The sequence below is a fragment of the Rana temporaria genome, chromosome 2, assembly GCF_905171775.1.
Source record: "Rana temporaria chromosome 2, aRanTem1.1, whole genome shotgun sequence".
Lineage (NCBI taxonomy): Eukaryota > Metazoa > Chordata > Amphibia > Anura > Ranidae > Rana > Rana temporaria.
Window position 1 is genome coordinate 278279018 of NC_053490.1, and position 25376 is coordinate 278304393.

Consider the following 25376-nt stretch of genomic DNA (forward strand, 5'->3'; position numbering starts at 1 on the left):
TAAGTCCTTGCCTGTGTTGGCTGTCTTACGTAATTTGTTTTTTAAATGTTTACAACTTAATGTTTGGCTTAAGGCAAAATATGTTCCTGGTGTTTCTAATGGAACTGCTGATTCTTTGTCACGTTTAAAGCTGGACCGTATTCGGGAAATTGTGCCGGACGCAGATCCTTCTGGAATCTTGTGCCCACCTCATTTCTTGGACCTGGTCTGACTCCTCATCATCTTGCTGTTAAAAGTTCCGTGTGCACCTTCCACGTAGGCTCAATATATAGCCGCATGGCGGTCTTGGTGCTGTTTTTGACCTCTTTCGTATATAGGCCTGATTTGTTTTCTGAAGATCTAATTGTATCTTGTATGAATTATCTGATGGCTCGTTCTTATTCTTGTTCTCATATTCAAAAGACCTTGAGTGGTGTTTCATTTTTCTTAAATTTGTCTGGCCTCCCTTCATGACTTAGTTTTTCCTCTGTGAAACAGGCATTGAGAGGGTATAAGAGACCGAATTTTTCTGTTGATTCTAGATTACCCGTTTCAGCTGCACTGTTGGAACGTATTTGTGCTGCCACTGCTGAGGTTTGTTTTAATGCATATGAATTTTTGTTGTTTCATGTAGCATTTAGCCTCTGTTTTTTTGGAGCTTTCAGGATTTCTGAATTGTTGCCTTGTAATTCATCTGGCTCTTCTGGGTTTTTGCTTTCTGATTTACGGTTAGGTTCTAATTTGGTTCAGCTTTTTCTTTGTCGCAGTAAAACTGATCAGTTAGGTTGGGGTTGCTGGATCACCCTTCGACAATTACCGGGTTCTTCTATCTGTTCAGTTTCTCTGCTTCGCAAGTACTTGGCTGTTCGCCCAGCTTTGGGTTCTCTTCTTCTCATACATTCCTCTGGCCCTTGACCATTTATCAGTTTAACTCCGTTTTGCGTAAATGTTTGCGGATCTTGAATCTTGCTCATCTCCGTATCACGTCACATTCTTTTCAGATAGGGGGGATACTGAAGCTGCTTTGTTGGGTTTCTCTGCTGCTGCTATTAAACGTATTGGGGGATGGAGTTCTGATTGTTACTGTTATTATATAAGACCTCATTTTTTTGTATGAATTGCAGATGTTAAACACCACTCTTTCATTTACTGGGCCTCCCAACGTACAGCTCGTAGAATTTATACTTCCCATTTAGGCCTACAACAGGATTTGTATCACATTTGATGGTATGGACAAAGGGGTATGAAATTGTGTCATCTACATGAGTCTTCGTCTACATTGTATTTGAAATGGCCTACTCCTTAGATTATTGTATTTTACTTGGGAGGCAATGATATCGGTTCCCGAAAAATCTTGGACATAATTTCTCAAATGGATTTTCTACAGTTACATGCTTTGTTTTTTCGGAAATCGGTCCTCGCCTTCGGTGGTCTTTATTACCCGAGCTTTAACATTGCAATAAAATTTGCAAACAAATTAATCTGACTATCGCTAAAATTATGCCTACTGTTAAAGGTGTTTCCTATCACCAGGTTGATCTTGAAGGTAATTTACCCGTTTTTTTCCGCTCAGATAATGTTAATCTTTCTCAAGTAACTCTGGATGTTTTCAATCTGGGTTTACTGAGTTGTGTTGAGCTGGCCTCGGTTCGTGTGGGGTATCAGGCTCACTATATGTGACTAGTGAGCCTGGCGTGTGGGACATTTTAATGGTTATTTTGTATATACTTGAGTAGATAAATTGTAGATTTTGGTATTTGCTGGTATGTATTTACAGATTTATTAAATATTATCGGAATGTATTATATATATATATTTATATATACTTATGGGTTCAATATTTATTGCCAATGATAAAGGGCCACAGCCAGTTCAATCCAATTATTGTGTTTTGTGTTTTTTATTTTAATTAATAAAAAAAATGTTGTAAGGTTCTGTCTACAGTTCCATAAAAAGTAGGGGAGGGCAAGCAAGGGTTGTGCCTGAACTGTGCCGCAACTCTGTGTGATGCACAAAACTGCAACCTGATAGTACAGAAGTTATAGGGTTAAATTAGGCAGTGAGGAGTTAAAATATGACTCCTCACCGCCTGTCAAACTCTTCTAGAAAGCAATCCAAGCGTGTATTGCTTTTCAGAGAAGCATCAGTGCCTACTGCACTTGTGAAAGAGCCCTAATACTTCTCTAGTCTACCCACAACAACAAAAATAATGGATTTCTATACACTTTAAGAAATAAATATTGTATAATTACCGCAGGGAGTGCAAAGAAAGAGATGCCTAGAAGAGCAAACCCAGCAGCCAAGACTCTCCCCAGCCAGGTGCGGGGTGTTTTATCACCATAACCAATGGTGGTAAGAGTGATCTAGTGGAAAACACAGACAGCATGAATACATACAAGTGCTCTAAAAAATAAAAACAGATTTAGCTAAAAAGCTATGTATGATAGTTTTGTTATATTATTTTGTCAGTTTACATACATTGTCAGTTTATAAATTGATGCTTTTTAATTTTTTTAATTTCTTATATGAAATGTTTATTTTAAAAATAAACCTGAAATATAGGGTGCTTCCATGAAGCTCAGTGTACAAAGTATGCTTGAGGTTTCCAATAAGAAGCATGTGTGTAAGCAGCAGCTAATTTACTGCTCTTTTAAGGTAAAGTTCTTCTTTAAAATCCTTTCAGGAATTACGATTTTTTTTTTTTTTTATAAACATGTGATACTTACCTGCTCTGTGTAATGATTTTGCACAGAGCAGCCCCGATCCTCCTTTTCTGCAGTTCCCCGCCAGCACTCTTCCTCTTCTCGGTGTGCCACCAAATAAAACTGGTTCCTATTGTGGCAAACCTGTGGGTTTAAAGCTGAGCCATGCTGCTTGCACCCATAGACACAGACAGCACTGCTTGGTCCCGTTGCCTGCTCCCTCATTGTAGGATTTGATTGAAAGCGCCAGGAGCCAATAGCTCCCACTCCTCTAAATCTGCCCTGTGAGGAGGGAAAAAGCAGAGACATCCGCTGCTCTTGGGCACAATGCTGGTTCGAGATCAGGCTTAGTAAAAGGGGGCTGGGAGGTTCAATGCAGAGAATGCGTTAAGGTAAAAATCGTTCTGCCTATAGAACCACTCTAATGCCGCGTACACACCATCGTTTTCTGCGATGGAAAAATGCGACGCTTTATGTGCTTTAAAAAAACGTCATTTTTCAAACTTCAATTTGAACAACGACGTAGCATACACACCATCGCTTTTTCACAACGCTCTAGCACAGCGCAGTTCCGTCAATCACGCACGACGTCACTATAAAGGGTCGTTTCCATGCGGAAGACGGCCTCTTTTGCTGATATCGTGTTGCTGCGTGTTAGTAAAAGTTTGGTGAGATACGATTCGTGATTTTCAGTGACTGTGCTTTAAATTTCGTTTTCTTGTCTATAAGCTGAAAAACACCTTAACGAATGTGCTGATTCCATTCTGAACAGTCGTTTTACATGAATGAGCGCTGCCGTCTCCTAACTTGCTTCTGAGCATGCGCGGGCTTAAATCGACGTTTTTACGTACACACGGTCAATGTTTAGAACACAGAAAACGACGTCGGCCAAAAACGACACATAAAATTGAAGCATGCTTCAATTTTTTTCTGTCGTTTTTTAGAAGACATAAAACGACGTTTTTGCCCACACACGGTCAATTAAATTGACGTTTTTGAAAATGACGTTTTTTTCCATCGCAGAAAACGATGGTGTGTACGCGGCATAAGGTTTGGGTGGAGCATAGCTAAAGGTCCGGTCAGAATGGAGAGGCCTAGTCATGGAGCTGAATGATGAGTCTAAAGCAAATTTATTCAAAATTCAAAATATGATGAGCCCATGATGATCACCCCTGATACCTGGTGATTGTAGAAGTACACTGCTGGCATAAAAAGGACCTGTTACTGAGATGGAGAACATTTATTATCTGTCTCTTTTAAAACAGTTTCCTATGTTGTACTAATAACGTGCTAGTAAAATTTAGTTGGGACAGCACATCCTGGACATCCTCATGGAGGATACACACAGTGGGATACAGAATCTTGAGGAGAATTACAGTGGTGCAAACCTGGTCATGTTGGGGTTGGTGATGGATAGGAGACAAAGTCACCTTCTTGTTGGTAAGCAGCAGACCCCCTCCACGTAGCACACAGCAAGTGTCCTGAGCCCCCATGTCACATGGACCTCAGGTGCTTTAGGACTATCCAAGCCCTATCCTGAAACCATGGAGAAGATGCAAGGCCTTGCGCAAGAAGTGTCCCCCAGCCGATGGTGGGTCGTTGCTATTGGGGATCAGGAGAATGGTGGGTAAAGGGTTTTCAACCTACCATTCATGCACATGTTGCAGAGTCTTGCACGAGCTGTAGACTGTGAATGGGTAGGGTGATTAGGTCCTAGTCCGCCCTTTTTTAAAACATGTCCTCTAGTGAATTATGAATCACCAAATTCATGCAGGACGCTCTAGCTGCAGCATTTGGTATTAATGCTTGGCTTTTGTAGTGTGTTCTCAGTTTGAGCATGTACATTGCAACTGTATGGTGCTCGGGTCCAGGGACAAACCTTAGGCTAGGTGCAAAACTTCCTGTTAATCCTGTCAGAACTCCTTGTAACTTTTAAGTTCATTCAACTGAAATCTCAGATAATGGAGATTAAGAGAGGGGGGAGTGTGTAGTCTAGAGCAAAACAGCCTAAGTTGGCAAGGCTGCTCCTTCATAAGTAGTGTGTAATGAGTAAGCAATGTACATTTTTTGTTTTATGGGCTTAGATATGCCTAAAGCCTTACTTTGAGACTTGTGTTGCAGAGAAAATATTGGTTCTTTTTCATATAATGATCAGTCAACCTTAGATCCTTCCTAATGTCTTCTATTGATGACATTGTTGGAACTAGTACAAGTAGATGTGTGTCTGCACTTTATCTAGAACAGACTGATCAGGAGGTCTGTTCAGTTTAACAACTCCATCTTTCTTAAAATGACAGCTTCGGGCTACTTTTTACCCTCTTTAGAAATACTTAATGCATTCCCATGTCTTAAACAAATGTGCTACATTTTTGATGCACTAAAATACAGTCTGCACCAGATCCTAGTTTTGCAGTATTTTTATAAATTCTCAAGACTCAAAGAGGTAGTCCCACATATCTTAGGTGCCTAAAATAGCAAGTTATTTCTTGCTTGAGACAAAACACACTATATTTAAGTTCAGGAGCTGCAAGGGTTGTGTTCCATACTCTGGGAGTGCAAACTGCTTAAACTGTACAATAATCTAATACTCAGTTTGTTAGATAATGTAATTCAATTATTTCATGAATCACCATAGTAAGTTATCCTAGAGGAGGTAGCAAATATTATTAGATATTCTGTTGTTCTTGTTTTAGATGGAATGAGGTTAATAAAAAAAAAACTGTATATATTGCACAAATTTAGTTAAATTGCCTATAGATTCTTTTGTGTCTGTTGTACAGTAGATGTTAAGAAATAGCAGCGCATCTGCTGAAAAAAAGTGAAAAAATGTCATATGTATCGATTCTTTATGTACGTTTTATTACTTGTTAAATTAAACTTTAAGTGCCAGAGTAGGCATGTTGATCCTAGACTTCTCTAGACATCACTAAACATTTGCTCATTGTGTCACACATCAGAGGAAGACGTACCGTTCCCCACCAGAGAGAGTCAGCATAGGTTGAAAACTCCTTGTTGGCATCTTTTTCTGCCAAGTAGACCAGGAAGGAGGCAAAGATTAGCACCAGAAAACCAATATACCACGCAGTGATCAGCTCCTGGAGAAAGAAAACACAATTACATGATTTATATTTATGAAGAAGACAAAAGTTACTCTGGATTATTGTTAAATCTCCATCAGGGTTGCCAACCATCAGTAATATTACGGACAGTTTGTAAAATTCTGGATTTTTACAACTGTCTGTAAATATCAGGGCTGATAATTTATCATGCTGTGTTGACTTTTTAAGTGTAAACCAGGCAAATTACTTATTATGGGTATTGACAGTGTTTCCATATTGTATTTATACTGTTTAAATATCGATTGTCATTTTTCAGGTTGTCAGTTATAAATTTGCATTGTCAGTAAATTTCCCATGTTTTGCCTGTAAAAAATTCTGTGGGAGGTTGGCAACACTGATCTCCAGAGGTAAGCAGCTGTGGAGGAAGGCTGAACTCTGCCCTCCCCTTGTAGTGCACCCCCAAACTCTGCACTCTGTATGTAATGCACTCAACCTATTGACCCACCTATTGACCCACTATGTGATGTGGTTTTGAAGGTGTGTGTAAGGGGGTTTCGGGGGGGGGGGGGGTCGTAATTGAGTTCCTGCTTCAAAATGAGGTCATGTACAGTACCTTTTGGAACTTCAGGCGTTGGTGACTAGAGGGGGTTATAATCACAAGTGCACACACTATTAGTATAGTACTAGCCTGATGACTCATAGCTTACACACTAACATATAGAAGTGAAGTGAATGATGTTTCCCCTTCTCATAAAAGTTAAATACGTGGACTTTCCATATCAAAGTTTAAAGGGTGTGAAAATCACTATTGGCAATGTTTGTACTGCTTTGTAAAATCAGTACAAAAAAATATAAAAAATGTGGGCAACAGGCAAAAGGGCCACCCTGATTAAATATGATGACACAAACATCTAGATCCACAAATGTTGGAGAGCCACAGGTTGGTCATCTCTGTGTTACAACATGGTCATCTGGCTTAACGAAACTCTGCGTCTGATGTAGCTACAGTCATGTAGGCTGCACTCAGTAAATCTGCACAAAAAGAACAAATGTGGGGCACCTTTAATAGTTTACCTTGCTGTGAGCATAAACCACTGAACCCAACAATTTCCACGTGCCTCCTCTCCGGTCCATGCGCACCATGCGTAGGATCTGCAGGAATCGCATACTGCGTAGAGCTGAGGTTGCGAAGATGTTACCCTGAGTCCCAGCTGCAATAACTGCCAGAGAGGCTACCAGGACAATGAAATCTACAGAAAGTAAAAGGAAAATACATGAAAAGCAATATTTGTCTCCTTTTCTCTAAGGCCCCTTTCACACGAGGGCGGATCAGTAATGATCCGCCTCCGTATGTCCGTAAGCTCAGCAGGGATCACTCCGTATATCCCAGCTGAGCCGGCGGATGACAGGGCGGTCTCCGCACACTGTGCAGGGACCACCCTGTATTTTCTCCGCTCTCCCCTATGGGGGGATCGGATGAACACGGACCGCAAGTCCGTGTTCATCCGATCCGCTCTGCAGACGGAAGAAAAAAATAGGATTTTCTTCCGTCTGCAAAATTGGATGTTTGCGGAGGCGGACGATTACGGGTGTCAGCGGATGTTCATCCGCTGACACCCGCAATCACATAGGGACCAATGTATGTCCCTTTTTCCCTTCCCTTTCACACGTGCGGACCGTATGTCCGCTTTTTCATCCATCCGTTTGCAGATGAAAAAGGGACATACATTGGTCCCTATGTGATTGCTGGGGCATCCGTTATCCGTTATCGTCCGCCTCCGCAAAAATCCGATTTTGCAGACGCAAGAAAATCCAATTTTTTCTTCCGTCTGCAGAGCGGATCAGATGAACACGGACATATGGTCCGTGTTCATCCGATCCCCTCATAGGGGAGAGCGGAGAAAAGACAGGGCGGTCCCTGCACAGTGTGCAGAGACCGCCCTGTCATCCTGAAATACGGAGCGATCCCCGCTGAGCTTACGGACATACGGAGGCGGATCATTACTGATCCGCTCCGTGTGAAAGGGGCCTTAGACATCCTAATTCATAGATCAGACTGTACATACTTGATAAATATTGTATACAAATGGGGGTAGGATAAGAGACTGGATAAAGGCCAAGACTGATTTAACAACATAATCAGGAAATAGAGGGGATGAGCAAGCACCCTCCCTCCTAAACCATACCTGGCCACATGCCCTCAACATAGGGGGTGGGCAGGGGGGGTCTCTGCCCCCCCAAAGCACCTTGCCCCCCATGTTGACTGGGCTAGGGACCTCTTCCCCACAAACCTGTTCGGTGGTTGTATTGGTTTTCGGATGGGAGGATTATTGGAATCTGGAAGATCCTGGCCTCCCTCATATGTCAATCAGTATGGGGTACATCATTCACCAAATAAAAAAGGTGTGGTGTAAAAAAAAAAAAAAATGACAGTAGGCAGTTTTTGACAAGACTTGCGTTTTTGGTGCGGGTCCATTGAAGTCTATTATACGCAAAATGCAATCTGCTGCGAAAAAAAAAGTCCCTGACCCTTTCCAAAAATACACAGACCAGGGCTCAAGTCCTGCGGGAACGCGTGGGAACGGAGTTCCTGCACTTTTTTCACAGCAGGAACTCATTTCCCTTTGTAGGGCTAGAGCAGCCGAGAGCAGCCGAGTCGCCCGAGCCAATCCTTCACTAAGCGGCGATGCCCAGCTCGAGTCACTGTCAGGGGCAGGCAAACCCTAGTAATCCTTTATGTTACTGGCTGCTTCCTGTATATGGATTCATTAGGGAAGTGTGCAGGTATTCCGTCACTTCCTCGATGCCACAATGTCTCCTGGGAGCTTTTGTCATTATTCCCAGGAGACATTGCGGAGGTCGGTCGTGAGTTATCGCGGGATTTAGAAAGAACTTGCTTCTTCTTCGAGGAAGTGATGGAATACCCGCACACAACCCGATGAATCCATATACAGGAAGCGGCCAGTAACATAAAGGATTACTAAGGTACAGTGAATCGAAAAAAGAAAAAAAAACTTGCGGTTTAGTAATTATGCATATGAGCGTATCATTTTTTTTTTTTATGGTGGGAAAGTGGATCTTGGGTGGGAGTTCCCACACTTTTGTTGTTCAATGGGAAATTTCGGCTTGCCGAGATCCTCGGCGGCTTCACAAAGAACTCGACGAGCAAAACGATGTGTTTTGCCTGTCGAGTTCCTCGGACGTGTGTACGGGGCCATAGGTGTGAACCTAGTATAAAGGAGGATTTACCTCACTTTGAAGATACTGTATAGCCTTCCATTTTATATTGTGTTTACAGAACAGAATGGGACACAGATGGCATAAAAACCTCACAGGATCATTAACTATTCCCTCCGCTATACAAAAAAAATTTACTTTATATATACTTTAAAGGACAACTCCATTCTCGTTAAAGAAATGAATATAACACATACTGTTTCTACAAGTGCCATTTTGCAATATGATGTTATAACAAAATTACATCTCTTTATGTATACTTATATAGAGTACGGTAATTTATTTTAATTGTACATAATTTAAATCACTTTGCAGAGATCTGGTTTAATTTAACATTAAATTGTCTAGTTTTGTTGATCAGTAGACACTGTTCTGACAATATATTTATCAGAAAAACTTCCTAGATGGTGAATATAAATATAAATATAAACTTCTCCAAAAAAATTAAAGGAACACTTTTTATTCAGAGTATAGCATCAAGTCAATTTAACGCCTGGGATGTACAAACCCTTATCCTCCTTATATCTTAATTTGTCAGACTCATATGCTCCCACCTCCAGTAGGACTTTTGACAGGTAGAAGGCAGATATACCAGAGCTCACTACTGATGACTAAGAGGACCGTGTAGACTCTTATATAGGCAAGATGATTTCAGCTAGGGACTTCTTCATCCAGTTGAAGTTTCTTCATAGGGTGTATTATACCCCTCAGAGTTTGGTGGTTATTTACCTGAATATTAGTCCTACCTGTATGCGCTGCCTGTCCTCTACTGGAACCTGTTTTCATATGGTGCGACAGTGCCCGGCTATCCGCCTGTAATTGCAGACCTGAATGAGCTTTGCGATTGGTCTCTGAAGCTTGATCCCCAACTGGCGCCATTGAGTATTATGGAAGATATTGTAGCCTCTAGATATAAGAAATTATCTTAATTCCTTACATTCTACTATGCACGTAGGGAGATTTTCCATGGATGGAAGCAGCCCAATCCGCCGATGCTCACTATTTTGGTGTCTGCGGTTGACGCAGTTCTACAACTACACAAATTGACTTATAAGAGTAGAAATGGTCCCAAAGAGTTTGATAAGGTCTGGTCCACCTGGATCGATGCTCACGGTCCAACTGAATCTCTGAATGGGTAAACTCTTTCTCCTCCTTGAAATTGAACCTGAAGATAAGTTGGGGTATGTTCCTCTTCTTCCTCTGTTCCTCCCTTTTTTAGTCCTTTCACCCTTCCAGGCAATTACTCTAGGAGAGCTGGACAAGGCAGTAGAAGGTCCTTAAAGGAGTTGTAAAGGAAAAAAAATGTTTTGCCTAAAATTAATGTCTGCAAGGTAGACAGACAGAATAGTGTAACGATTCTGTAAAAAACAAGTAAATACCTAATAAATTCCTTCATCTATATCACCTCCGGCGTTCTAGTTTCTGTTCTCTCATTCACTTCCTGGTTTGCGGCGCTCGTTCATGTAAGCACTACATTTCCCAGTATGCATTATGGCACACCCAGTAATTCACACCTCCTTAAAGTCTCTAACACGTAGAGAGTGTCCTGCCACACAGATGTAGTTCCCAGGAGGAAGCGAGCACGTCACTGACCACCGCAGTAAAGCCTCCCATCACGGTGGTGAGTAACAATCAGACAAGCAGGAAGTGAACAGAACAGAGAAGAAATAGAGCAACTTCTGAGCAAAACGAACAATGAGGAAGTGAAAAGAGGAATGTCTGCAGGTAAAGGATGCTTATTATGAAAAAACATTTTTTTCCTTTGCAACCCCTTTAACCCATCAGCAGGACCGGTATCTGCTCCTTTGTGCAAAGAGGAACAGGGTGAGCATTGCCAAAGCCCTAAAAAATGACCTCCAGCAGGCCACTGGTGTGAATTTCTCTGACCAAACAATCAAAAACAGACTTCATGAGGGGGGCCTGAGGGCCCGACGTCTTCTAGTGGGCCCTGTGCTCACTGCCCAGCACTGTGGAGATTTGCACTTATCATTAAAACACCAAAATTGGCAGGTACGTGACTGGCTCCCTATGTTTTTCACAGATGAGAGCAAGTTCACCCTGAGCACATGTGACAGACGTGAAAGGGTATAAACTATATTGGAAAATTATGTGGTTAGACGTTAGAATTCCCCTTTATTTAAACAAGACCTCCACATTCTTATCAATGCATGAACTATCATGCTTATTTATATCAAAAGGAATGGGTTAGTTGCAGAAATCTAGAGAAACATTTTAAAAACCATCTTTCATTCTAAAATAATATCTTCTTACCAAGGGTTACTGCCCTTTGCACAGCATTCCTGCTCTCTACAATGCCTGAATTTGGCCCTATAAGTACAGCTAATGCAATTATATCCACTGCAAATACAACGTTTTTAGTTGTAACCTTTTGGTCAAGATGCATGTCCTCACACCTGCCGATTAAAATAGGCCAAGTACATTTCAAAAAAACATATTCCCAGTTGGTCTCTGCAAAATATAGCTTTTGTTGTTGCTGCACTAGCCATATAATTTGGTCATAAACTGAAAATATATTTAGACATCTGCAGACTAAATACCAGACTTTGAAGGCCTAAAGTGTATCAATACCAAAATACCCCAAAACCCCTGTCAGGTTTTACAGCTATCTGGGGCTCCCGTGAAGAGATTTCCCCTCACTTTCTGTTCTGGGGACAACCATTTACCAGAAAGGAAATGAGGAAATATCTGCAACAGACAACAAAAAAGCTACAAAAGTTTCTAGCATTCCTCTACCTAACTTAAAGTGTATTGAAATGCAAAAATGTAGTATATTGTAGCCTACAAATCCTTAGATGTTGTTGCGTTAGCTTTCTTATTTAGGCTTTTTTCCTTTGTTTTCACCTAACAATCAGGCTAGGGTGGCTACACTGACGCCTACCCTGAATCTATGATGAATCAACATAGCCTCCCTTGGAGAGCTGCAATAGCGTTTTGCTTTTAGGCCAAAAAGTTTAATTTTGGTCTCATCTGACCAGAGCACCTCCTTCCACATATTTGCTGTGTCTCCCACATGGCTTATTGCAAACTGCAAATGAGACTTCTTATGGCTTTCTTTCAACAATGGCTTTCTTCTTGCCACTCTTCCATAAATGCCAGATTAGTGGAGTGCAGGACTAATAGTTGTCCTGTGGACAGATTCTCCCACCTGAGCTGTGGATCTCTGCAGCTCCTCCAGAGTTACAATGTCAGGATCGGCTTTAACATTTACAAAACAGTCTTTCCGTTTTGGGGTAAAGTTTTTAGCTAAATTAACAAAAGTTGACAATTGTAAGTGTAGCAGGTAAATTAATAGACCTCCCAACAATGTTATTACTAGGCAGCACGCCATGGATCTCAAATTGCAGTTTAACACTTTTATTGCAGAAAAATCACATCACAACAGGATAAGTGCAATGTTTCAGAGCCATGCAGGACCCCTTCGTCAGGCATGTTTAGAGTTTGACCACAGGAGAGTACTACCATCTACCTAACATTAAACTCAGAATGCAAGTGAACAACACATATGCTGTGCTCTCCTTTGCCCAATTCAGGTTATCTCAGTATAGATGTCACACCACTTTCTCAAACCCAATCTTTCTAAAAACGGAGCTTGTAATATTTTCTCCTCCCCAATCCCCTCCCATAACTTTACAATTGAGATCAACGGCACAACACATGCCAAAGTGCTGGATGCAATTCTAGACTCTGACCTCTCCTTCAGCCCCCACATCCAATCACTGGCTACATTTCCAGAATTCGCCCCTTCCTGATTAACGACACCACAAAACAACTTTTTCACTCCTTGGTTATATCCCACCTTGACTACTGCAACTCCCTCCTCATTGGCCTACCTTTACACAGAATATCCCTCTTTCAGTCTATTAGGAATGCTGCTGCTAGACACCTTACTACCTGATTAGTGACTGCTGCTCCTCTCTGCCAATCCCTACTGGCTAAAAATAAAGAAGAAAATTCCGCGCTTTAAAATACACAAAAAACTTTAAAAATGCAAGCCAGCACTGGAGGATAAATTCAAATAGAAATCCCAATAGTGATCAATAGCAATAAAGTGCAGCGCAAAAACATATAAATTAAGTAATAACACAATTGATAATCAGATAAAGTGTACAAAAATATATATAAATATATATAAATATAACTCTAATATTAACACAAAAAGAAATCCATAAAGTGCATCAGTGAAAAAAGTCCAAAAGGTGCTCCAAATAATGAAGTGACTGATTGTGATTAAATCTCAAAAAGCTGTGATCGACAGGAAGGTTCCTTCACCAATAGCTAAAGATGGCCCCTCACCTCAGCCATTCGACCATGGCTAGGTCACAAAACTTTTGAGAAAACCTCCAAGGTAAATGTAAGGACACGTCCAAGCTTTAAAGGTTACCAGCAGGCAGCAGACAGCTCAATACTCCCAACGACCACGGAGAAATATATAAAACAAAAAGGGGACAGACTAGTGCTCTCTGTCTCAAACTGGATTTAATAGGTAAAAAAACAAAAATAAACTCACATTTTACAACACTCAGAGCCGAGTGTGAAGCGTATCATCATAAACAGAGCTCCAAGGCTTCCGAGTCTTTACACAGCTCACACGTCTGACCCCACGCTGAGGAAGTTCCGCCCATAGGAACGTAACGCGTACGAGGGGGAGGAGCTTCGTGACGTCACCCGCGCTCGCCGACCCAACGCTGACGTGTGAGCTGTGTAAAGACTCGGAAGCCTTGGAGCTCCGTTTATGATGATACGCTTCACACTCGGCTCTGAGTGTTGTAAAATGTGAGTTTATTTTTGGTTTTTTACCTATTAAATCCAGTTTGAGACAGAGAGCACTAGTCTGTCCCCTTTTTGTTTTATATATTTCTCCGTGGTCGTTGGGAGTATTGAGCTGTCTGCTGCCTGCTGGTAACCTTTAAAGCTTGGACGTGTCCTTACATTTACCTTGGAGGTTTTCTCAAAAGTTTTGTGACCTAGCCATGGTCGAATGGCTGAGGTGAGGGGCCATCTTTAGCTATTGGTGAAGGAACCTTCCTGTCGATCACAGCTTTTTGAGATTTAATCACAATCAGTCACTTCATTATTTGGAGCACCTTTTGGACTTTTTTCACTGATGCACTTTATGGATTTCTTTTTGTGTTAATATTAGAGTTATATTTATATATATTTATATATATTTTTGTACACTTTATCTGATTATCAATTGTGTTATTACTTAATTTATATGTTTTTGCGCTGCACTTTATTGTTATTAATCCCTACTGGCTTCCCCAAAACCACTGTATAAAATTCAAAATACTAACCACAACATACAAGGCTATCCACAATATTGCCCCAGCTACATTACCAACCTCATCTGGAGATTTCGCCCAAAGCGCCCTCTCCGCTCCTCCCAAGATCTCTTGCTCTCTAGCTCCCTTGTTACCTCATCCCTTGCTCACCTCCAAGACCTCCAGAGTCTCTCCCATCCTCTGGCACTCACTGACCCAGTATGTTCGATCAGCCCCTACCCTGTCCGCCTTTAGGCGATCCCTAAAAATTCACTTACTCAGGGAAGCCCACCCCACCTCCACTTAAGAACCACCACTATTACCTTTTGTACCACCTCCCTCTTCTTTTAGATTGTAAGCTCTATGAGCAGGCCCCTCCTATTCCTTCTGTATTAAACAGTATTGTAATTGTCCTGCCCCCTCTACATTGTAAAGTGCTGCGTAAACTGTTGGCTTTGTATAAATCTTGTATAATCCCAAATGTCTGAGTGATGTAGGGACCTTCATCCATGTGGTCTGGACTTGTCCTCTGATACAGGAGTTCAGGAAGAAGGTAGTGGGAGAAATTAATGAGATTGGAGGGCTACATGTGGCTGTCGATCCAAGGGTTCTCCTACTGGGTATATGTGATACCGTTACCCCTAACAAGCATAAACAGCTGTTTATTTTTTACACAGCCTTCTATGTCAGGAAAACAATATTGTTTAAATTGAAATTAGCCAACCCACAGTCTCACAATAGAGGTCTTACCCCTATATAAATTGATATACATGAGCCGCAAATGTCCAAAAAAATTTGATAAGATCTAGGGGACCTGGGTGAGGGCAAGGCCAAATACCAATTATAGCTTTCATTGGTCGTGAACGGAGGCTCAGAGGTGTGGTGGTCTTCTTAGACTGGGATATCTGCGGCTTCTGCTTCCCCTTCTATACCTGATTCTAAGGCACTCGGAGGGGGATATCCCCCTCCGAGTGCCTTAGAATATCAGGTTGATTACTTTTGTATGATTTCTCATTGAACCCTTCTGTAATCATATATTGTTCATACTTTTTATATACACACTGATGTACTGTGTACCTTTCTATCTCTCTTGTAATTGTGTCTGATAAATAAAAACTTTTCTGTTAAAAAAAAATCTTGTATTATAATAATAATAATAATAATAATAATAATAATAATAATAATAATCGTCACACTTTTATTATGTTATTCTTGTTCAGTTCAGTTTCATAATATGTCTGTGCTTGTTTTCATTATCTTTGTCAGTATTCTATATGTTAGTATTGGTAACCTCTCTAATAGAAATTGGTGTGCTTTCCTTGTGGCCTGCAGTATATTGAAGGTAAATTTCTGTATGCTCTAGTACAGTGATCACTGCTGTCTTCCAGGTCCTACCATTTACTGAACACAGGGTGTTGCCTTCTTAGTATAGGCACAATTTAGGGAACCCTTGCATTTTCTCAATAAATGCAAAGCTTTCTCTGATTAGAGGAGGTGGAGTAGTGACTTCATAATCTCCACTTCATCCAATCAGAAAACACTTTGCATTTTCTTAACAAATGCAGACACATTAATCGACTCCTAGATTCAGGCACATTTTGCCTCCTACACTTTGTGAATCCATAAGGCTGTTTCCCACTCTTGTCTATTCAGGAGATGGTAGACCCAAGTGTTGACGTTGGCAGCGTATCGGATTTGTCACTTCCTGGCAACTACCATAGCTCAAACAGGCCCTATCCAAGACACTACTTTTAAAAACCTATGCAATAAAACTTCCTACACACTCACGTTAATACCAGGCTCCTGGAGTTTTTCATAAGATCTTCCTGCAAACATTCAACCTGTGTTGGCGCTGTTCTTCAGAAGAGGGTGCACTTCTGCATATCTTTTGAAGCTGTCCGAAGGTTCACCCATTTTGGGAGTGTGTCAGACAGCTGATCGGTCAGCTTACGTCAGTAGAGCTGGGTGGTCATCCCACTACTATTTACTACATCTTAATAATTTGCCACTTAACCGATACAAGTCTTTTTTAACAATCCTCCTCCTGAACACTGCCAAGGCATGTATTCCATCCCTGGGGAAGAAGCTAATTGCTAACCCAAAATTAGTTTGACTAGGTAAAAATTGATGATTTTAAGAACATTGAAAGCTTTACAGCCTCTTTATATAACCGAGAAGAACAGTTTTGTAGTACTTGGTACCCCTGGATGGCTTTTACGTGCTCTTCTGCATACCAGGAGCTGTTACACCCTTCTGACATTGAGGTGACTTAAACTACCTGGATATTGCCCTGTGGCTTGTCCTCCGAGAGAGGGTTGGCAATTGTACTTTATCTATGAGCTCATGGAAAAGGGGGAGTTCTTTGGTTAAGGAGATATCCAAGCTCGAAATGGCTTGGATACACCGACTAAAGACTTATACCTCTTATGGCCTAAACATTGATACTGATGTAAACGCATTTATTAATAACGCTTGATTGTTTCAAAAAACATTTTTTGTGCACTTGTTGTGTCATGCAAGGATGGGCTTTTTCAATAAGGACGGTTTTTGCACACATATCAATATATATAAATTTTTGTTTTTTCGTTTTTTTCATTATTAATATTATTTTTTCACATATTCAAACATAATCTTTTATTACATAGTTACATAGTTACATAGTTACATAGTTAGTCAGGTTGAAAAAAGACACAAGTCCATCCAGTTCAACCACAAAAAACAAAATAAAAAAACACAGTAAAATCCTATACACCCAACTTCATACCCACAGTTGATCCAGAGGAAGGCAAAAAACCCCAGCGGAGCATGATCCAATTTGCTACAGCAGGGGAAAAAATTCCTTCCTGATCCCCCGAGAGGCAATCGGATTTACCCTGGATCAACTTTACCTACAAATCTTAGTACTCAGTTATATTCTGTACATTTAGGAAAGAATCCAGACCTTTCTTAAAGCAATCTACTGATCTGGCCAGAACCACCTCTGGAGGGAGTCTGTTCCACATTTTCACAGCTCTTACTGTGAAAAAACCTTTCCGTATTTGGAGGTGAAATCTCTTTTCCTCTAGACGTAAAGAGTGCCCCCTTGTCCTCAGTGATGACCGTAAAGTGAATAACTCAACACCAAGTTCACTGTATGGACCTCTTATATATTTGTACATGTTGATCATATCCCCCCTAATTCTCCTCTTCTCAAGAGTGAATAGATTTAGTTCTTCTAATCTTTCCTCATAGCTGAGCTCCTCCATGCCTCTTATCAGTTTGGTTGCTCTTCTCTGCACTTTCTCCAGTTCTCCTATATCCTTTTTGAGAACTGGTGCCCAAAACTGAACTGCATATTCCAGATGAGGTCTTACTAATGATTTGTACAGGGGCAAAATTATATCTCTGTCTCTGGAGTCCATACCTCTCTTAATACAAGAAAGGACTTTGCTCGCTTTGGAAACCGCAGCTTGGCATTGCATGCCATTATTGAGCTTATGATCAACTAAAACCCCCAGATCTTTCTCCACTACAGACCCCCCCAGTTGTACTCCCCCTAGTATGTATGATGCATGCATATTCTTAGCCCCCAAGTGCATAACTTTACATTTATCTACATTAAACCTCATCTGCCACTTAGTCGCCCAATCAGACAGAGCATTGAGGTCGGCTTGTAAATTGGAGACATCCTGTAAGGACGTTATTCCACTGCATAGCTTGGTGTCATCTGCAAAGACAGAAATGTTACTTTTGATCTCAGACCCAATATCATTTATAAATATATTGAAAAGTAAGGGTCCCAGCACTGAACCTTGGGGTACACCACTGATAACCTTGGACCATTCAGAGTAAGAATCATTAACCACGACTCTCTGAATTCTGGCTTTCAGCCAGTTTTCTATCCATTTACAAACTGATATATCCAATACAAACTGATATATCCAATATATATGATATATTATGTTCATACGTATTTTTTGACACATTTTTTATATTTTTTACATATTTTTTCTGTACTTAGTATTTTCACATATTGATTACACTTAATGGGGCAGATTCAGATAGAGATACGACGGCGTATCTCCTGATCCGCCGTCGTATCTCTGAGTTCCGTCGGTCAGGTCTATGCGCCTGATTCATATAATCAGGTTCCGCATAGATCTCCCTAAGATCCAACAGGTGTAAGTGACTTACACCGTCGGATCTTAGGCTGCAATCTCACGCTTGCCGCTCGGTGGCGCTTCGGTTTGTATACGCGAGGAATATGCAAATGAGGAGTTACGCCGATTCAGAAACGAACGACCGCCCGGCGCATTTTTTTTATGTCGTTTGCGTTCAGCTTTTTTCCGCGTATAGTTACCCCTGCTATATGCGGCGTATCCTATGTTAAGTATGGCCGTCGTTCCCGGGTCAAATTTTTTATTTTTTACGTTGTTTGCGTAAGTCGTTCGCGAATACGGATGGACGTAATTTACGTTCACGTCGAAACCAATGACGTCCTAGCGACGTCATTTGGAGCAATGCACGCTGGGAAATTAAGCGGATGGCGCATGCGCAGTTCATTCGGCGCGGGGACGCGCCTGATTTAAATTTTACACGCCCCCTAGCTGCGGAATTTGAATTCCGCCGGGGGATTTACGATACGCCGCCGCAACTTTAGAGGCAAGTGCTTTCTGAATAAAGCACTTGCCTCAAAAACTTGCGGCGGCGTAACGTAAACCAGATAGGTTACGTGGATCTAAAGATCTGCTGACCTATCTGAATCTGGCCCACTATATTTATTTTTTATATATACACTTTAATATGGGAAATTGTTTCCTACTTTGAGATATTTAGCATATGTAAATTTGGGGTATTTACCACCCCCCCCTTTTTTCATATAATATAGGTCACTTTTCACGGTAAATTTATATATACCTGTGTTTACATATCACCTTCACATATTGGTTTGAGCTATTTAAGTTCTAATGTGATTGGTTGTAATATGAGTTACAGGCCATACGTTGTTGTGGTTCACATACATTTTTTATTGACACAGTAGTGGGAGGTTTGTTTTTGTCAATTTAAACATTCCTTTTTTGCAGGGTTTTTTCAGCGCGCGCATAGGCTACATTAGTCCATTTGAGACAATAGATACAGATATCTAACCAAATTTTCCCAGCAGGGGTTGCTGATTGCATATATAGCACCTAGGGCAGTGCGCTGGGGTTTGGAAATTATAGTATTTTTTGGTCGCATAATCCACTATTAGGATCGTGTTTAAATTCACGTCCTTCTTAGGATTAATTTATTGTTACTTTCTTTGGGTAATTTTCTAATCTTGCCCCTTTTTTTAATGTATAGGAAGGATTCGTTATAAGGCGAGCAGTCCTGGCATTACTATAGGCTTGAATGCTGCCTTCCCATATCCAATATGGCGTTTTTAGTTTGCCACTTCCTTGCACGTCAGAACGAGGTCTGGTTATAATGCGGTGAATCAGTGTATCGCCCATCCCCATTGAGAACGTCTGTTAATGAAGAAACGCATCTGGGACGGCGTACACTGACGTCACCGCGCTCAACGGAAGGAGGAAGGCTGGCATTTGTTTATATGCTTTTAAACTTCGTATGTTTGTAAGTACGATATTTTTTACTTTATTACATTTTTAATATGGAATTATGCTATGGTCCGTTTCTTTTCTACATCCATGAACTGGGACCTTTTACCTACGAGCTTTAAAGCTCACTATTGGATGTCTGCTCAGCGGAATCCCTGCAGCCCGGTGTCTTAACTGACGGATGGAGTTTATGCTTAAAGAGGAGTTCCACCCAAATTTGGAACTTCCTCTTAACCCACTCCTCTCCCCCTTACATGCCACATTTGGCATGTAATTTTTTTTGGGGGGGAGTGGGGGCTTCAGCACGAGTGGGACTTCCTGTCCCACTTCCTCCTTCCTGTAGGCGACTAAGCTTAATCGCCTTCAGGAAGTGGCTGCTGTAGGCGATCGCCTAGGACACTTCACAGGTCCTAGGCGATCTCCTGGCCAATTACACGGCGCCGGGCCGCGCCGCTCGCGCATGCGCAGTGCCGCGCCGCTCGCGCTCGTGCAGTGGGTGCCCGGCCGTGAAGCCGAAAGCTGTCACGGCCGGGTGCCCACACTGAAAATGAAGACGCCGGCTGGGGAGGGGGGGAGAGGAGCGGAGCCCCGGCCGGCGCGTCGCTGGAGCGCTGGAGCAGGTAAGTGCCTGTTTATTAAAAGCCAGCAGCTACACTTTTTGTTGCTGCTGACTTTTAATAAACATACAAATGGCTGGAACTCCCCTTTAATGCCTATAAGCCCGGTGTTTCATCGGGAGCAGTGATCAGTGTCGTGTCACAGGTAGCCCAGCCCCCACACAGTTAGAACACTCCCTAGGAAACACTTAACCTCTTCCTTGCCCCCTAGTGGTTAACCCCTTCCCTGCCAGTGTCATTTGCACAGTAATCAGTGCATTTTTATAGCACTGATCATTGTATAAATGACAATGGTCCCAAAAATGTGTCAAAAGTGTCCGATGTGTCCACCATAATGTCGCAGTCATGATAAAAATCACCGATCTTTGCCATTACTAGTAAAAAAAAATATTAATAAAAAAGTGGGAGGCACATATACAAACTGTTGTAATTCCTACACCTTTCACCTGATTTGGATGTAAACACCCTCAAATTAAAGATAAAAGTCTGCAGTTAAAGCACACCTTGTTTGTTTCAAACCCATTGTGGTGGTGTATAGAGCCAAAAAGATTAGAATTGTGTCGATGTCCCAATATTTATGGACCTGACTGTATACTACGAGGGGCATTCAAGTAAATCTGGGACTTTTGAGTTTATATAATAAAAGAACAAATGGAGTGGAAACTGCATTTATTCTTCAACATATTCCATTGCTATATTTATACACTTATTCCAGTGTTTAACTAATGCCTGGAAAGCTTCAGCATAGAAAGATTTGTCAGTACGCCTAAACCATCCTAGGACAGCCTACTTTACCTCATCATCAGTGATGAAATGCGGACCTCTGAGGAACTCTTTTATAGGTCCAAACAGATGGAAATCACTCAGAGCGAGGTCACTGGTTTGCTTGGACCAGGGGTTTCCCAGCAACCAATTATGTCGCGTGTGCGCGCCACCGCCTCCTGCTTCTCACCGCGGCTCTTACTCTTACTCCAGGCCGGACGTGACATCACGCATGCGCCTTGCTGCTCGCCGCTCCCTGCTCTCATGCAAGGTATATCTCGCAGCTTCCGCCACCTGCAGCTTGCCAAATGGGCTCTCTCTCTTGCCCTCAAGGTATGTGGGGCATAATCTGTTAAGGTGCACACCGATGGGCAAAAATGTGTTACGGTGCACACTGATGGGCATATTTTGTTAAGGGGCACACTGATGGGCACATTTTGCTGTGCCAAACAGAGTGTCCCTTAACATAAAATTTGCCCATCAGGGTGCCCCTTAACCTAAAATTTGCCCATCAGCATGCTACTTATTTTATGTTAAGGGTCATGCTGATGGGCACATTTTATGTTAAGGGACACTCTGATGGGCAAATTGTATTTTAAGAGCAACAATGATGGGCACATTTTATGTTAAGAAGCACACAGATGGGCATGTTTTGTGGCGCCCATCAGAGTGTCCCTTAACATAAATTGTGCCCACCAGAGTACCCCCTAACATGAAATGTGCTCATCAGCATGCCCATTATTTTATGTTAAGGTTCACTCTGATGGGCACATTTTATTTTAAGGGAACACATTGATGGGCACATTATGTTAGTGTGGGTACACTGATGGGCACAAATTATGTTAAGAGGCCACTCTGATGGGGACACCTGATGTAAGGGGGCACGATGATGGGGAAACCTGATGTAAGGGGGCAATCTGTTGGGGACACCTGATGTAAGGGGACACTCTGATGGGGATACCAGATTTAAGGGGGCACTCTGATGTAAGCGGGCACTCTGATGGGGACACTTGATGTAAGGGGCACTCTGATGTGGACACCTGATGTAAGGGGGCACTCTGATGAGGACACCTGATGTAAGGGGGCACTCTGATGGGGACACCTGATGTACAGTGGCACTCTGATGAGGACACCTGATGTACGGTGGCACTCTGATGGAGACCCCTGATGCAAAGAGGCACTCTGGGCACACCTAATGTAAAGGAACACTCTGATAGGGACACCTGATGTAAAGGGACACACTGATGATGGCACCTAATGTAAGGGGACAAATTATGTAAGGGGGCACACTGATGAGAGACACAAGATGTAAGGGAGCCTTCTGATGAAGAAACCCCCTGGTTTACACCATTCAAATATCTTACTGCAGCTGAGCGCTCAGTTGTAGTAAGACATTTGAATGGTTTAAACCAGGGGTAGTGAATTAAAATTACTGTACTGTGCTTGAAATCTTCTGTAGATATCCACAGGTTTTATCCCTTCGTTCACAAGAAACGCACTAACACTGTTGTCTGCCATCTTGATTAACAGTCTCTGGACTGGCCCGCGACAAGTGCACCTCCTATCAGTAATAGGACACACTTGCTGCTTACTGCCATGTTAGCATCCCTTTTTATACCTGTAAAATTAAAAGTCCCGGTTTGACTTGAATGCCTCTCGTAGTATATCTGGGAGATATTTGAACCTCTTTACTGATACTGACCACTTTTATTATATCTTGTGTTTGGTGGGGGTTGAAGCTTCTTTATGCCTCTTGGGTAGGTAGGTTCTCCTTATTTTGTGATTACCTAAAACAATTGGGTTCATTTACTTAAAGGCAAATAGGCTGTTTACTTTGCAAAGTCATTTTCTCCAGAGCTTAGTTAAAGCGGAGGTCCACACAAAAAGTGAACCTCCACTTTTTGGAATCCCCTCCGGTGTCACATTTGGCACCTTTCGGGGGGAGGGGGTGCAGATACCTGTGTAATACAGGTATTTGCACCCACTTCCAGGCATAGACTCCGGGGGGAGTCACGCCCCTTCCCCCCTCCCCCCGCTGTCTTCTGGGAAACACACTGGTCCGAGAAGACAGTGGGGACCAGTGAGGACACGCAGCGGGACTCGGGCCTGCGCAGTAGGGAACCGGGAAGTGAAGACGCAATGCTTCACTTCCCGATTTCCACACCGAGGATGGCGGCAGGGGCAGCCAAGAGATTGCTCGGCTTCGGTTGCCGACATCGCGGGCACCCTGGACAGGTAAGTGTCCATTTATTAAAAGTCAGCAGCTGCTGTATTTGTAGCTGCTGGCTTTTAATATTTTTTTTTAGGCGGACCTCCGCTTTAATGTAGCAAAACTTTTCTTAAACTCTGTGAAAAAGTGAAAAGCGACACTTCATCTCATTTTTCTAAGCTCTGGAGCAACTGCACTTGAATAGTGCAACTATCCTTCCAAAGTGAACAGCCTATTTGACTTTAGTTAATCAACCCTTACGCTTTTGTGCTTGTTAGACATGTGCACAACAACATTTTTTTGTATTTTTTTGTTTTGTTTCGTCTCGTTCCGTAGATTTGTGAATATTCGTAATTTCGTAAGACGTGAGTTTTCCTATTCGGACCAGTTCGTAATATGCAAGTTTTCCTATTCGGACCCGTTCGTATTTTCGTAACAGTTTTATTTTCGTTGATACTGAATGATTCGTAAGTCTAATTTATTTTCGTTGATTCGAAATTCATAATTTTGTTAGATAATAATTTTCGTTTATTCGGTACACTATTCGTAATTTAGTAATTGTTACTTATATGAGATTGCCTTTTCCGTTGATTCATAACATTGTTTTGTTTTCGTTGATTCGTGTCTATTACCGTGCTTAGAATGGATTCGTAATTTTGTACTTTCATAAATACATTGCGGCGCGGTCATTCGCAATCTCATATTTTTTTTTTTAACCAGAAAAAATCAAGTTTATTGAGATGTATTCAGGGTGTACAGGTTATGCATTGCAGAAGTTACATTTCCTTCTGTTCTACTACACGTGTGTTCAAAATTCAAGGCTGTCCGTATTGACATCACATTCCAGGTAGGGTCATATGACTTTATTACAATCAGCTTATACATGTCTTTCATAGAATACCTCAATTCAAATCTCCATGTTTTCAGGCGTCATCCTTCTGCCCTCCGCCCGCCTCCTCCCCCTTATCCCTTGTGGATTATACAGTACATGTTTCCCCATCTTCCAGCCACCGATCCCATACATTAGAGAATTTTTGTGGGCGGCCCCTATGCATATATATCATTTTCCTATAAGGCAGTACAGCATTTATTTCCCTCTTCCAGTCCTGCAGGGACGGGGCCGTCGCTCGCAGCCATGCCTTAGCTACCACTTTTCTTGCTATAAAGAGTGACTCTAATATAAAAATGGTCTGGTACTTGTCAACCTCAACATCTGGTATCAGACCCAGCAGGCACAATCTAGGGTCCATTCCCACCGGCGATCCCATGTTGTCATGTAGGAATTGCGTCACTTGTAGCCAATATGCTTGCATGTCCGGGCATTGCCACAGCAAATGGTAGAAGGTGCCCTCCGCCAATAAGCACTTGGGGCAGAGCGGGCTCCGAGTGGGTTGGAACTTTGTCAATCTCAGTGGCGTCAGGTATGCCCTGTGAATTATGTATAGTTGTGTCAATCTGTCTGACAGCTTGGGGGATGTAGTCTTCATGCCTTCCAGAATTTCCCCCCAGTCCTCTGCCTCAATTGGGCCTACATCCTGCTCCCACTGTATTCTCGCTGCCTGTACTATCCTGTTCACCCTACGTTGTCTAATGGTTTGGTACAAGTTGGATATAAGTTTGGTTGAGTCGGCTCCAAAGATGACATCCAGCACCGGCGGGACACTCAGGTCCACCGCCCCTAATGCCATCTGTTTTCTAAGTGCGTGTCTGAGCTGTAAATATCTGAATAAGAATTGTTGTGGGAGGGAGAACTCCCCTCTTACCACTGAGAATGGCTTGACTCCGCTTTCTGTCATGATCTGGGAAAGGAACAGCACCCCATACGAGGCCCACACCTGAGGGTCCGGTACAGAAGCTAGTTCTGGCATACCTCCATTAGCCCATAATGGCGTATGCGAGTGGATATGTGATCTATTTTGCTTTTTAAGGGCTATGTCCCATATTTTTTGGAGA

General features: G+C 42.1%; 1 protein-coding gene across 2 annotated transcripts in view; it reads right to left on the reverse strand.

Moving 5' to 3' along the window:
- Positions 1 to 25376, reverse strand: part of KCNQ4 (potassium voltage-gated channel subfamily Q member 4) — a 284528-nt gene that overhangs the window by 51804 nt on the left and 207348 nt on the right. For both annotated transcript variants that reach the window (XM_040337092.1, XM_040337091.1), the window contains exons 4-6: positions 6815 to 6990; positions 5651 to 5776; positions 2232 to 2342 (exon numbers count right to left, since the gene is read on the reverse strand). In XM_040337092.1, coding sequence (XP_040193026.1) covers positions 2232 to 2342; positions 5651 to 5776; positions 6815 to 6990 — 413 coding nt within the window. The remainder of the gene's footprint in view (positions 1 to 2231; positions 2343 to 5650; positions 5777 to 6814; positions 6991 to 25376) is intronic.